The following is a 12,500-nucleotide window of genomic DNA, read 5'->3' as shown; positions in this document are numbered from 1 at the left end:
TTGAATTCAACATTTCATCAAGCTTAAATTCAACCGGCATCTGAAAATTAACAAGAGAGACTCAATCACCTAATGCATTTTGTCGTTCTTTGTGAACATCACATGCATGCATCCAGTAACTAGTTCTCATCAGTAGGGTAGTCTTGGTTCTTGAACTTTTATGCTGTTTAAAAGTCCTTTCATGTTGAAAATGACTCTTTTGTGCCACGACAAGTCGAATTCAACACGCTTGTAAAAAGTGGCAGCTCGTAAAAGTTTGATTCATAACTTTTACGTGCCTAATAAGACTTGAATTCAGAGTGATTGGAACTTTCAAGTCAAGCCTTAGAGGTGACAAAATGAAGTAGAGATTTCGTCGGATTTTCGACAGAAATCTTAACTTTAATGATTTTCTTTCAGTACGATTAGATTTTGCTCAAAGATATAGCAAGTATCTTCATCGTGCGAGTCGTTTGTGTAAGTACGACATGCTCAAGCTATACCACGGTACGTCCGACACAAATCGTTCGGTCACCGGGCTCTAACGAAAAAACTAGAAACCAGGAAACAAACAAACAAACAAACAAACAAACAAAAAAATCATTAAGTATCACGGATTAAGTGCAATTACTTGTTGGGGGTTCATTTGTTGTCTGTGCAGTAGATGATGTTGAAAGCCCTGGAACAAAAATTCAGACAAAATAAATTTGAAATAAGATTTGAGTGGGAATAAGTAAACAATAGCGAACTTGCACTGGAAGTTATACGACGATTATTGGCTCCGACATTTGTTCCGGTAGGTGTTGGCTATAAAGACAAACGTAGAAACAAAAAACACCATTTAAAAAAACCGATTGAGCGCACTATACTTACTAGGTGGGGTCCTTGTTGTTGTCTGCGCTGTACTTGACGTTATCTCTGTTAAAAAAAGATTCAAAATTCAAACAGAACAAATTTGAAGTTAAATTGCTGTCGGTTGAGCTATTATGAAGGGAGTAAAGAATATGAGCTCGCTTCGGAAGCTATAACATTGTTCCAAGCAAGCCGATTATTGGTTCCCACATTTTTACCGATAGGTCATTAGTTCGAATCCCATAGACCTTATTCCAAAATGGCCGTCATTTAAATTTTCTTTTTTTTTTTATTCAAATTAGCCCTTGATGCCTCGTTCTTGAGCGGAAAATTCAAAAGAATATTTTGCCTCGAGGCATCAAGGTCTAAATTGAATGAAAACAAAAGAATATCTAGATGTCGGCCATTTTGGAATAAGGTGTATTGAAACCGCCTGAACTTGTCCAGTGTCTAGAGGAGACAAGTTCTTAAGTTGTCGAGGTAAGTCCGAGAATCACTCCTATTTGTCCTTTAAAAGACGCACTTCAAATCTTTTTGTTTTTTTTTTTTCATATACATTTCGTTCAAAGGAAAATGTAGAAACAACAAACATCATCAACAATACTGAACCGACTTGTTGGGGTTCCTGTTGTCTGCGCAGCAGAGGACGTTAAAAGCTCTGAAACAAAATCTACAACCAAAGAAATTTGAAATAAAACTGTTAACGGTTGAGCTGTTTACGAAGGGGAATACAAAATAGCTGTTGTAGGTCAAATATGGTCTCAGGTTGAGAATCCATTTTTACCTAGGTTATATTGGTGATCCTCATTTTACCAAGGGTGAATAATTGTGTGCACTCGAATTAGTTTAATCAGCTATACTTATCGTCAAAAAAGGGATTTGGAAACACCTACACCTTTCCTCCAGCTCTATCTAACGCATCTCAACACATGTTCTTAATGTTTCTTACCATCTTATCGGTTTCTGTATTCATACACTTATCCATTACAACATATAGTAAGGGACCATACTATGCACTTACCGGTATTCGATCTCGGACGCTCCAGATCTTTGGTCCTGTGCGTTCACCACCACACTACAACGATGGACATACTCCACCTAACACAGTGCCTTTCATTATTTATTGCTCTATAATGAGTCATAATTGATAGCCATATATCATAATCAAACACTAATCTTTCTTTAGGCTTAATTTAGGCTCGGAAAAGTGTTTCTTCAGTTCATTTGAGTGCATAATCAACCTAGGTAAAACGAGGATCACTGATTTAATCTGGGTAAAAACGGATTCAACCTGAGACCGGATTTGACCTGCAACATAGCCACCTCGCCGCGGAAGCTATACCATTGTCCAACACGAACCAATCATTGGCTTTCACATTTCTTCCATAGAAGATCATTAATAATAACCGATCGAGTGTACTTACTTGTTAGCGGCTCGGTTGCTGTCTGCACAGTACTTGACAATGAAAGCTCTGCGACAAAAAATAGAAGTAAAATGAATTTAAAAGAAAATTATCGTCGGCTAAGCTGTTTATGAAAGGAATGAAGCATTGCGACCTCGCACAGGAAGCTATACCATTTTTCAACACCAGCCAGTTATTGGCTTTCACATTTCTTTCGGTAGGTTTTTGCTGTAAAGATCAAAGGAAAACAAAGAACAACAAGTGACATTAACAGCAACCAATTGAGTGCCCTTACTTGTTAGGGGCTCTGTCGTTGTCACTGAAGTACTTGACGCTGAAAACTCTGGAACGAAAACTACAGACAAAATAAATTTGAATTAATTGTTGTCAGTTGAGCTGTTTATTAAGGGAATTCAGAAGAGTGAACGAGCTTCGGAAGCTTAACCATTGTCGAACACAAGCCGATCATTGGCTTCCACATTTCTACCTGTAATTTTTGGCTTTAAAGGCAAAGAATAAGCAAAAGACACCCATTAAGAATAACCAATTGATCTGTATGAGTGCACTTACTTGTTGGGGGCTTTATTGTTGCCTGCGCAGTAGATGACGTTGAAATCTCTGTTACAAAATTTCAAAAAAAAAAAGAAAATGAAATTAAATTGTTGTCGGTTGAGCTGTTTACGAATGGAATTAAATGATAACGGTTACCCGGGTGAAAGGAAGAAAATAATCGTAGGGCATAGTATAATCACTGTGAAGTCCTTTTTGAGAACTCTCTTCGAAAGGATCGTCTTGCCCTATGACTCAAAGTAACCCCTGAGAGAGCTTTAATTGTCGGTCGTCCAACATGGGTTATTCGACTCATATACGTCTTTACACAAACCAAATGATGGGCGCAAAATGTGTCTCCAGCATAAAAAAGGGCCATTAAGGATAACAATCTTTCATTTTTTATGTTCACTTTTAACCCGTTCTTGCCAATCTAGTTAGTGGGCCTGTATTGCACGACGTGAACGAAATGGAATAATGGCCATATGATTGAGATAGCGCAAAGTAATATAACGAGGCGAAGTTTTCGTTGCCGCTGCCTTTTTCATTGCTAGAACCCCCTACTTTAAGAGGAGAGCAAAGAAAAGCAAACGGCAAATTGCAGGCTGAAATTTAGTATATCAACCCAAAATTAATTAACAATTATTCAATGAGCGCGCGCCTGTGATTTTCACTGGTAAAAAATGGTCGTATCAGCCTTTTGGACGGACTTTTGGAAGGACGGTGCCTACTATTGTTAATCCGCATACGTTGTGCGCTTATCGAGATGCTCGGATTTCCTGTGGGTGGTGCTTATTAATACAGGGATATTTTTGCGCGGTTCAAAACTACACAGAGAAAGCGGAAATTAGCGAGCGATCTTTGTATCTAAAAGGAAAATTCCGGTAACGACGCATTTTTCAGAGATAATTTAGCTTCAATTTGGAAAAGAAAGCCATACACTGCTTTGTATTTTAAAGCTTTTTACAAATAATCTTGATTGATTATCTTCGAAAAATGTGTGTTACCCTGAATTTTATTTTGAGCTTCGATAACACTTGTTCATATTCAGTAAACCGCGCAAAAATACCTAGGCACCGTCCTTAATATTACGTTGAACTTTGGCGCGGTTGGCCTGTGCACAGACTGTAAAATTTGTAAACATGACGGCCGACTAGTGCATGGTTTTCAAAGTTTTTGATCTTTTATTCCTTACTTTTCTTCACAAAATACTTCAGAAGTTTTAAATGTTTTAAAAGTGCTTAAGCGAGGTATGGAAGGTAAAGATTTCTTTTATTTCAAAAATATTTTGCTAGTTGTTTGGGGCTTTTGTTCACGATCGGTGATTTGATAGCCTCTCTATTAACACTTACCTCGATAACTTTATGATTTCTGTACTTATATAATAAACAAATTACTTCATTGTTGGCTCGTTTGTACGATTTTTATTACTCACTCGTTGTGAAGAATCGTTAAACCCACACGTTCGTTTACGCGATCCTTCACAACTCGTGAATAAATATCGCACGCACTCACCAACCATGAAGTAATCTTTATTTATCCTGGAGTGCTGATAGTATGCGCTCACTCGTGAGAGATACTATCAGCACAAGAAGATAAAATTTGTATCCCAGAGCGGCCATGTAATGTTCTGTTTATTACATAGATGTTGATTAAATGTCCAGATTAAAAAAAAAAACTTGTTTTATTCATTTTCGAAATGGTGAAAAAGTGGTCACCAACCATCAAAACACGCATGCTGTTTAACATGAAACAAGATATGAAAGTTAGGGCAAAAAAAATCATGATAATGTCAAATTGTGCAACAAAAATGTTAATGTAGTATAGAACAATTATATTACAGCACAAAAGTATCTTGCAATGAAGGGGAAGCTTGCGTTTTATTGGCTAATCGTGTTAGTTACCATGTCGACACCTATATGGTCACATGTGAAAGATAAAAATGATATGTTCACTGCGAGTAGTGAAGAAATGATTTTTTCGTAAGAAGGAAAATCCTGGTATTTCATAAGTATCTATCTATATAATATACATTTGACATGACTTATTTTAGTGCATGTTGGCCACAGCTATGGAGATCTCGGTAATAGCTGTATTTCGTTCAAAGCCTCTCTCAGGTTTCCCTTGAGAGTTTTGACTTCGGGAAAAATTTAAAGCACCTCGGGATTTTCAAAATTGAATATACCATTCCAATGACTTTCAAATATTGCAATGATTGTGCATAACACTGTGTGCCACAAACTAAATAATATTTACCAGTTGTCAAAGTTGTTGTCAGTACTAGTGCAGTTCCGTTGCTAGCACAGTAACGATAGAGGCAATAGGATGAGGTATGCAAAGGACTCAGCTTATAAACGTAAAATCCACCGCAGTTGCGAACACTGATGTAAACGAAGTATTCACAGCAGTCGTGGTCTCCAGTGAAACACACCCTACGCACGACAGCGCCATCCCCCACAGAGGGGTGTCCTCCATGAAGCCAGCCTGGATTTTTAGCACCACAGTGATACCTCTCAACACAAGTATCAGCCATTTGATTTCCAGCCTCTCTGTCAAACCGGTACCAGCCAGACAGTGTGCTTTCGTTGACGCAACCAAGAAGTGATTGAAAACGGTTGTGTCCATGCGTTGCTGCTCGGTTCGCTTCCGTGAGCGATTTGTAGTTTGAACATTCTGAAAAGATTTTATTTGATATACTAAATTCATTGTTAGAAAAAGGCATCACTTCCAGGCTCCGAGTAACAGCACTCACACAATGAGAGGAAAGAAATGATTTACAAGAGGACAGGAATGAAGCAAGAGAAGCCCTGACGTGACTGAGCGAGAGCTGTAATGATATGTCGGCCAAGGAGTGATTTTCTAAACAAAAGGAAACTCCATTTTAAACTGCAATTTAAGGTGGGCGTTTGCTTGGTCTTAGGCATAAGAAATGACACTGTGCCGTTCAAATTGTTATTCAAACCTTGTCATTCTAGTTAATTTGCTTCCTAGTAAACACAGATGCACTCTCAAATTTCTCACTAGTAATAATAAAATGTTAGGTAGGCGGCAGGGCGATGGAGCTGAAGGTTTTATCAAACGTGGATTGTTTCAGCACTGGAAGACTTCCCTGTTTGTATAGCCTGATCTAAACGCCAGTTGAGGTAGGAGAATTCGAGACAGTTATGCAAACCCGAGACTTTCGAGAATTCTCCCAACCACCCGAGCGTTAAAATCAGGCAATGAAAATAGGGAAAAAGTCTTTCTATTGCTTTTATAAAATAGCTTCCTTTTTCAAAAAATACTTTTAGAATCCATTGAATTCATTTCCTGTTCAAAATACATCTTCTCAATACATTAATACTGACAATAGGATTTTCGCCTAGCTCGAGATCATCAAGAGTTGCAAATCGTTGTTTTTCTTCTTTTTCATCTCGGAATAGTTTACCTATATAATAATTATTTATCAGTAAGAAATCAATTGATGTTTTAATCCTTCGTATTATTTTTCTCTATCAAAAACCTTCCTGGGCTTTATCCGTGGCACAAATTTCAAAGGATGGACACAATTGTTTTTGGCAAAAAGTGTTTGAATCTTGCCAAGAAAGCCTCTCGCACCAAAGGTAGCAAAAGGAAATCCGGAAATTAAAATGCGTTCACACCTGGTGCTTGTGGCAGTCCGTTGCCGCAGTACCGTGAGTAACACCTGGGTGGATCAAGGCGGTAAACATAAAACGCTCCACAGTTGCGAACACTGATGTTCTTTGAAAAGTAGCAGCAGTCAGTCCCATTCGAGTGCTGCAAAAAACAGACTTTTCGCTGCACAATCCCCTCCGCCACTGTGGGATGCGTGCCATTGAGCCAGCCTGGTGAGTCTGAGTTGCAGTGATACATTTTTCGACAAGAATCTGCCATTTGAGTTCCAGCCTCTCCGCTAAATCGATACCAACCAGAAAACGATGAATCACACAGGTTACCAATGCTGCTGTTAACATGGGTCATTGCTCGGTTGGACTCATTCAGAATTCTGTAGTTGGAACATTCTAAAACAAGATTTAAACCAGGTAACAATGTGAGGATTATTTTCTCAAATGGGGCAGAGAAAGGGGACATGTTATGAATTTAAACAAAAGCTTTAAGTCGCCAAACACAGTCCGCCGAACAAAGGTTATCCCAGTTATCAACAATGAATGAGACCCCAACCCTTAGGTATAGCCAACCATACAGCGCACAAAATTTTAGTTGATATTTGGACAGTTAATTACAGACTTCGTTGGTTGGAATTTACGCGCTCTGTTCTCCACAGGAAATAAAGCCTTTCTCATCAAGGGCATGTAAACCCAAAAATATGACTTTTTTCATTTGTCGCTTAATGTGGCAGTGAAAAAAGGGCGAGAAATGAAATATTCTGTGGTTCTGACTTCCGGTTAAAGCAATGGCGGGTGGCTGTGACGTCGGCAGTGGAACACAAATGCGGCACAATCTAGAATCTATGGTGGCTTGTGCTGATAGCACTAGTTCAGAGGAGTTTTTACAAGTGTAATCAGGGAAGTGAATGCAGTTTCTACGACAGTGATGTTCGTTAAATCTCAGAAGCTTCCATGGATGTTGGGCCTTGTCCTTATCTTTTTGAACCATGTAGAGTCCGTCGTAATGTGGAGCCTGAAAGTATCAGCGAGGAACAGGCGGAGAGTGAAACGAATCGCTTAGGGAACAGTGGAATTTGTCTCTGTTGATGTTCGAATGTTTTTTTTTTTGCCGTTTTCTATATTGTAGGTGCGAGTGTGGAATGTGCCAGCCGATGCCCACAGTTTATGACAGCGTTTGTTGTGGAGAAATCGAGCAATTTTTGGCAGAAGGCGGAAAACCAGAGACCTGATTTGCAAATGTCCTGCATTACAGAGCACCCAGGATGACGGTCGAAATGCCTTGATGCCTGGGTAACAATGGCACGAACAATCATATAGCATACGAGAATGTTGACTATTAATCAAGGGCACCCAACGAGTAGATTAAGTTAAAAGCCTTTTAAAGACATTTCTATTCAAAGTCATTTGAATATTCATATCCTGTTGGAATCTGTTGATTATGCGATCATTTACACTTCGTAAGCCATCATTTCGATATTCGGATTTCTCGCACCTTCCTATTGGTTGGTGAAGGTTTAAAAGTTATTTCGAAATCAAGAAAGCGTCTTTTGCAAGTTACCGCAGGAGAGACGAAATTTGCGATTATGACAACGCCACCCGAAGATGCCTTTCCGGACGCCCTAGCTCTTCGAGAAGTTGTCCCGGCTCAAGCTCAAGCTCAAGCTCCAGTGGATCCAGTTGACGGGAATTCCTTTTTTCTGGTTTCTTCCTTTGGTTTTTAGCTAATTTGTTTCGCCACACTTTTGTACTAGTCGTTGTTCGTTATCCCTTATACGTACTCGCGCCAATTACGTTTGTGCCTACCGGACTCTTAATGAGTTTTGTTTGTGCTGGTGTGTTTCTTTTATGAGTTGGGTTTGTGCCTGCGGGTTTCTTTTTCTCGAGAATTTATCGTGCATGCCGGCTTGTTTACGATTATGATTTTATTTTGCATGCGGGCTTGTTTAAGACAATTTATTGTGCCTGCGGGCTTGGTTACGTTGTTTTAGTTTACATGCGGGCTTGCTTAAGAGATTTGTGCCTGCGGCCTTGATTATGAGATTTTATTTTGCTTTTGGGCTTGATTTCGAGATTTCATTGTGCCTGCGGGCTTGTTACGTTGCTTTAGTTTACATGCGGGCTTGTTTACGAGAATTTATTGTGCCTTTGGGGTTGTTTACGTTGTGTTTATTTTACATGCGGGCTTGGTTAAGAGAATTTTTTTGTGCCTGCAGGCTCTATTGTGCTTGCGGGCTTGATTACGAGATTTTATTGTGCTTGCGGGCTTGATTACGAGATTTCATTGTGCTTGCAGGCTTGATTACGAGATTTCATTGTGCTTGCGGGCTTGATTACGAGATTTTATTGTGCTTGCGGGCTTGATTACGAGATTTCATTGTGCCTGCGGGATGGCAGCTGTATTTATTGTGCCTGCGAAGTAGTGTATTGTTTCGCACCTGTCGCTAGGTGCATACTGCTCGGCCTGGTTGTTTTCCGCGTTTCACAATTTTAGTCGCCCGGCATTGTTCTTTCCTCACACGTTTGTTTTCAGTGTCCAGTTTCAAGCTGTCAAGGGTTGTTTTTTCTTGTTTGTTTTTTTTTAATTTTTCTGGTCCTTATACTCAAGTATTCCTGGTTATAAGACAACGACCCTTTGCAAGTTTTGAGGGAGTGAATTCAGAAGTTTGAAGGGGGAAAAGAGGAATCGGTCGAAGATGTTTTATCCAAGCTCGCGTCCCTCCTCTTGAGGAAAAAATCCCCCGTTTGACAAGGATGAGGCGTTCGATGTCCTGATTGAGCTTAAAGCGGTGGCCCGTTCATCGAACCAAGCTAAATTGCCTTATTTCCAAGCTGTTTTTCAAGCTCTCAAAGTCAAGACTTCAATCCCCCCTGATCAGTTCAGGAAATATTTGGGAGATAAGCATCAGGAACGTGTCCTAGATGTCATGTCCAAGGTCGATAAGTCTGTTCGGAGATGCGCTCCAGCTCTACCCCGACCTTGGCAGTTTCCCGCTCCTAATCAAGGTTATAGAGGCGCTTTCGGTTCCGTCCAGAGCTTTTATTGTGGAAAACTGGGCCACATACAGTCGAGATGTTTCAAGCGCCTCTCTGATCTACGGTATAACGCAGGTCCTTCAAAACGGTCAGACTGTCCAGGCCCGAACTCTAAACCTCCAGTATAAGGGAGACTTGTGTTTTCTCCTCGTAAGAGGATTCTACGGTCTTGTTTGGAAGCAGTTTGCTTGTTCATTTATTACCAATAAGTCTGTTTGCTATTTAATCCTTAGTCGTATCTTGTTTCTATAGTTCTTTATTTCTCCTTTAAAGGGCCAGTAACTCACGTGGGTATGTCTATTTCTTGGGCATGCTTGTGGGCGTTTCGATTCGTAAGGCGCGGGAGTTCTGTCTCCTGGCAAGGAGTCCTTACCCACGAGTTTTCCCCCTTTTAAATTACTTTTCTAGAGCCCAAGGAAAAGGTGGAAGTGTGAACATTTTTTTTCCACTTCAGAAGGGGAGTTTCAAGTTCCTTTTAACCCCCTTGAAGCTGTCAACAATGCCACTTTTAGATTGGATTTCCGTGGGTAAGGCACCTCTCCAGGGAGTGGTTTTCCTGGCGCCTGGCACTCACCAGCTTAGCTTTTTCGTTGTTTTGGGGGTTTATTTGTAGTTCGGGGGTTTATTAAGGTATGGGAAGAGGTGTACCAAGTAATAAATCATACCTGTTCTCGACAAGAAGTTGCGTTTTGCTTCTTACAGTTGATCTAGTGGTCTTTTGCGGAGACCGGAGTGATGTGCCCATCCCTTATTAATAACAAAGGATTCAAACAGGATATGTTACTATGCTCCTTGTAATGTATTAAGACTTTCTAAACAGATGTTTTTTTCACCTAGAAGAAGTTGATCTGTTCGGATATCTTAGCTGAAAATTGAAGTGTCCGAAAATTTTAGGGAATGACGTCTCAGAAATTGCTAGCTGAACGTTACCTTCTAAGAACTTCCCAGCGAACCATTTGGTCACCCGAAGTTCTAGGTGACCTTTTCAGTGCCAAAAACTGCAAAAATACCCCTTCCGAAAAGCACTACTTTTCCCATGGTTGCGAATCTTTTAGGTGATGTTTGTGTACAGAAACCTATAGCTGTTTGGCAAGAACCGAAATTTTTAGAACAGGTTAACTCTCGCGAACACGTATTTCGCCGAAGATTATCGTTGGGTGCCCCTGATTAATTTATACTGTCACATTACAAAGTCGATATGAAAACTATGTCAACTTGGTAAGTTGTGGAGTAACAAAGAAATTGATTATTTCTTCCATCTTTTAATCCTGTGCAGGAAATTTCGTTACATTGCCATTGCGTTGGTGCTGGGGCTACCTTGGCAAGAATGTGAGGGTTGCGGATCATTAAGATTCGTGGCGCATTCCCTGCAGTCTTTGGATCTTCGTATACAGAGTTAAAGCTACCAAATCATTTTTTTTAGAGAAGGCTGGACACTGTATAAGAGGCGGCAGGAGATAACTGAACGTCTTTTCAATAATACTGTAAACAGCGAGAACTACATGTTACATGGCCGTCTTCCTCACTTTCATGCTAGTAGCTATGAGCTTAATCTTAGATACACTTGAAGACCTATCCAACCTCAGTGCAAGACCAAGCGTAGGTAGTTGTTAGATCGAATTTGTTTTTTAGTCTTTTCGTATTTATCAACGCAATGACACTTTGTTAAGTTCGTAGCTTCCTAATTCATGGTTTTGACTTTTTATCGTTTTCATTGTATGATATATTTGTTCGTTGTTTAAAAGTGTTTTTTTATAGTCTTCATGTTTGATGGCATTTCTAATAACGTTCTTTTTGATTTCCCTTGGCGGCCCTTCCGCCTTGCCCGTTATCTTTCATGTAAGTTAGTATACATCTTTGATTGCAAACCAATAAACTTTGTGATATAGGAATACCAGTAGTCTCATCATTGAATTTACATCTTACTTTTTTATTGGTTTTGTCGAAATATGGGAAGTTTTCAGGGTGTTCTTAATGCACATCATCGGTTTCAATTTCATAAGTTAGTGAGTCTGTGTGTGTCTGTGAATAATAATTTAGCTTTGCTGTCATACTTCTTTTTGACGTAACTGTAGTGAAAATCATACATTAAAGTCTTTGAAAGATCAAGAATACACATTCCTACATATGCCGGCCTGTTAAGAATTAGTGTTTCTTTGATCTTATGAACTACTACTAGATTTTCATTGAATATTTTGCTGCTTACATAAGTTGGTTTTGAAGTTAATTTTAATGATTTGTTTTCATCTGTGACAAGTTTTACATCGACTCGCTTTCTTACGTTTTCCATTGTCTTTGTGCGCTGTTATTCATAAGTTTCAAAAAGCCCTTTGCGAATGAATTTTTGAGTGGTTGAAAGAGGTTGGTTAAAAATGCTGCGTAAGAGAAAGTTCAGAGAATTAAAAACTGCCGATGAAGAAGAGGCACTGTTGGAAAAATCCCCCACAAAATCAACACGATATGTCACAAAATGGTCCTTTAATATTTTTGCACAGTGGAAAAATGCAAGGCTGAACGAACGAGTAGCGAAAAAAGAAGCAAGGTTCGACGTGCAACTGGAGAAAATCCAAATTCTAGATACGAACATTGTAAACATGACGGAAAAGTCGTTGAATTTTTTGGTTAACAAAATTTGTTGAAGAAGTTTGGAAGGAAGATGGGTAAAAAGTATCCGCCCAGACTTTTGTAATGGCTGAAATTTCAAGGATGAAAATGATTAGGACTATTCCATAAAGAACACTAGTGACCTTTATATAAAAGATAACTAGTGACCTCTATATAGAGGTCGTTTCATTTGAGAATAAGCGATAATTGCATTGTTTGCACATTCAGCCCCGCACTTCCTTGGCACTGAAATCAAATGAAGCCGCCACCGGGCTTTTCAGAATGATCATAGATTACCAAGGTATAAAGGTTCATACATGTGACGTTTTATCGATGTTTTAATAGGCTGTTAACCTCATGATTTATTAATGAGTTTTTGAAGTATATATATCTTTCACTACATTTTATTAGCTTGATAATGAAGACATGGAGTTTTTTCTAGTAATTATTC

General features: G+C 39.4%; 1 protein-coding gene across 2 annotated transcripts in view; it reads right to left on the bottom strand.

The window, feature by feature from the left end:
• The window catches only part of LOC138008194 (uncharacterized), a 148,655-nt gene that overhangs the window by 6,254 nt on the left and 129,901 nt on the right, over positions 1-12,500 (bottom strand). For both annotated transcript variants that reach the window (XM_068855437.1, XM_068855438.1), the window contains 7 exons: positions 6,425-6,805; positions 5,040-5,456; positions 2,805-2,852; positions 2,530-2,589; positions 2,256-2,303; positions 853-897; positions 611-658 (listed from right to left, as the gene is read on the bottom strand). In XM_068855437.1, coding sequence (XP_068711538.1) covers positions 611-658; positions 853-897; positions 2,256-2,303; positions 2,530-2,589; positions 2,805-2,852; positions 5,040-5,456; positions 6,425-6,805 — 1,047 coding nt within the window. The remainder of the gene's footprint in view (positions 1-610; positions 659-852; positions 898-2,255; positions 2,304-2,529; positions 2,590-2,804; positions 2,853-5,039; positions 5,457-6,424; positions 6,806-12,500) is intronic.

This window comes from Montipora foliosa, chromosome 6, assembly GCF_036669935.1.
Source record: "Montipora foliosa isolate CH-2021 chromosome 6, ASM3666993v2, whole genome shotgun sequence".
Taxonomy (NCBI): Eukaryota; Metazoa; Cnidaria; class Anthozoa; order Scleractinia; family Acroporidae; genus Montipora; species Montipora foliosa.
Note: the sequence above shows the minus strand (reverse complement) of the source record. Positions and strands in the feature narration are given on the sequence as shown.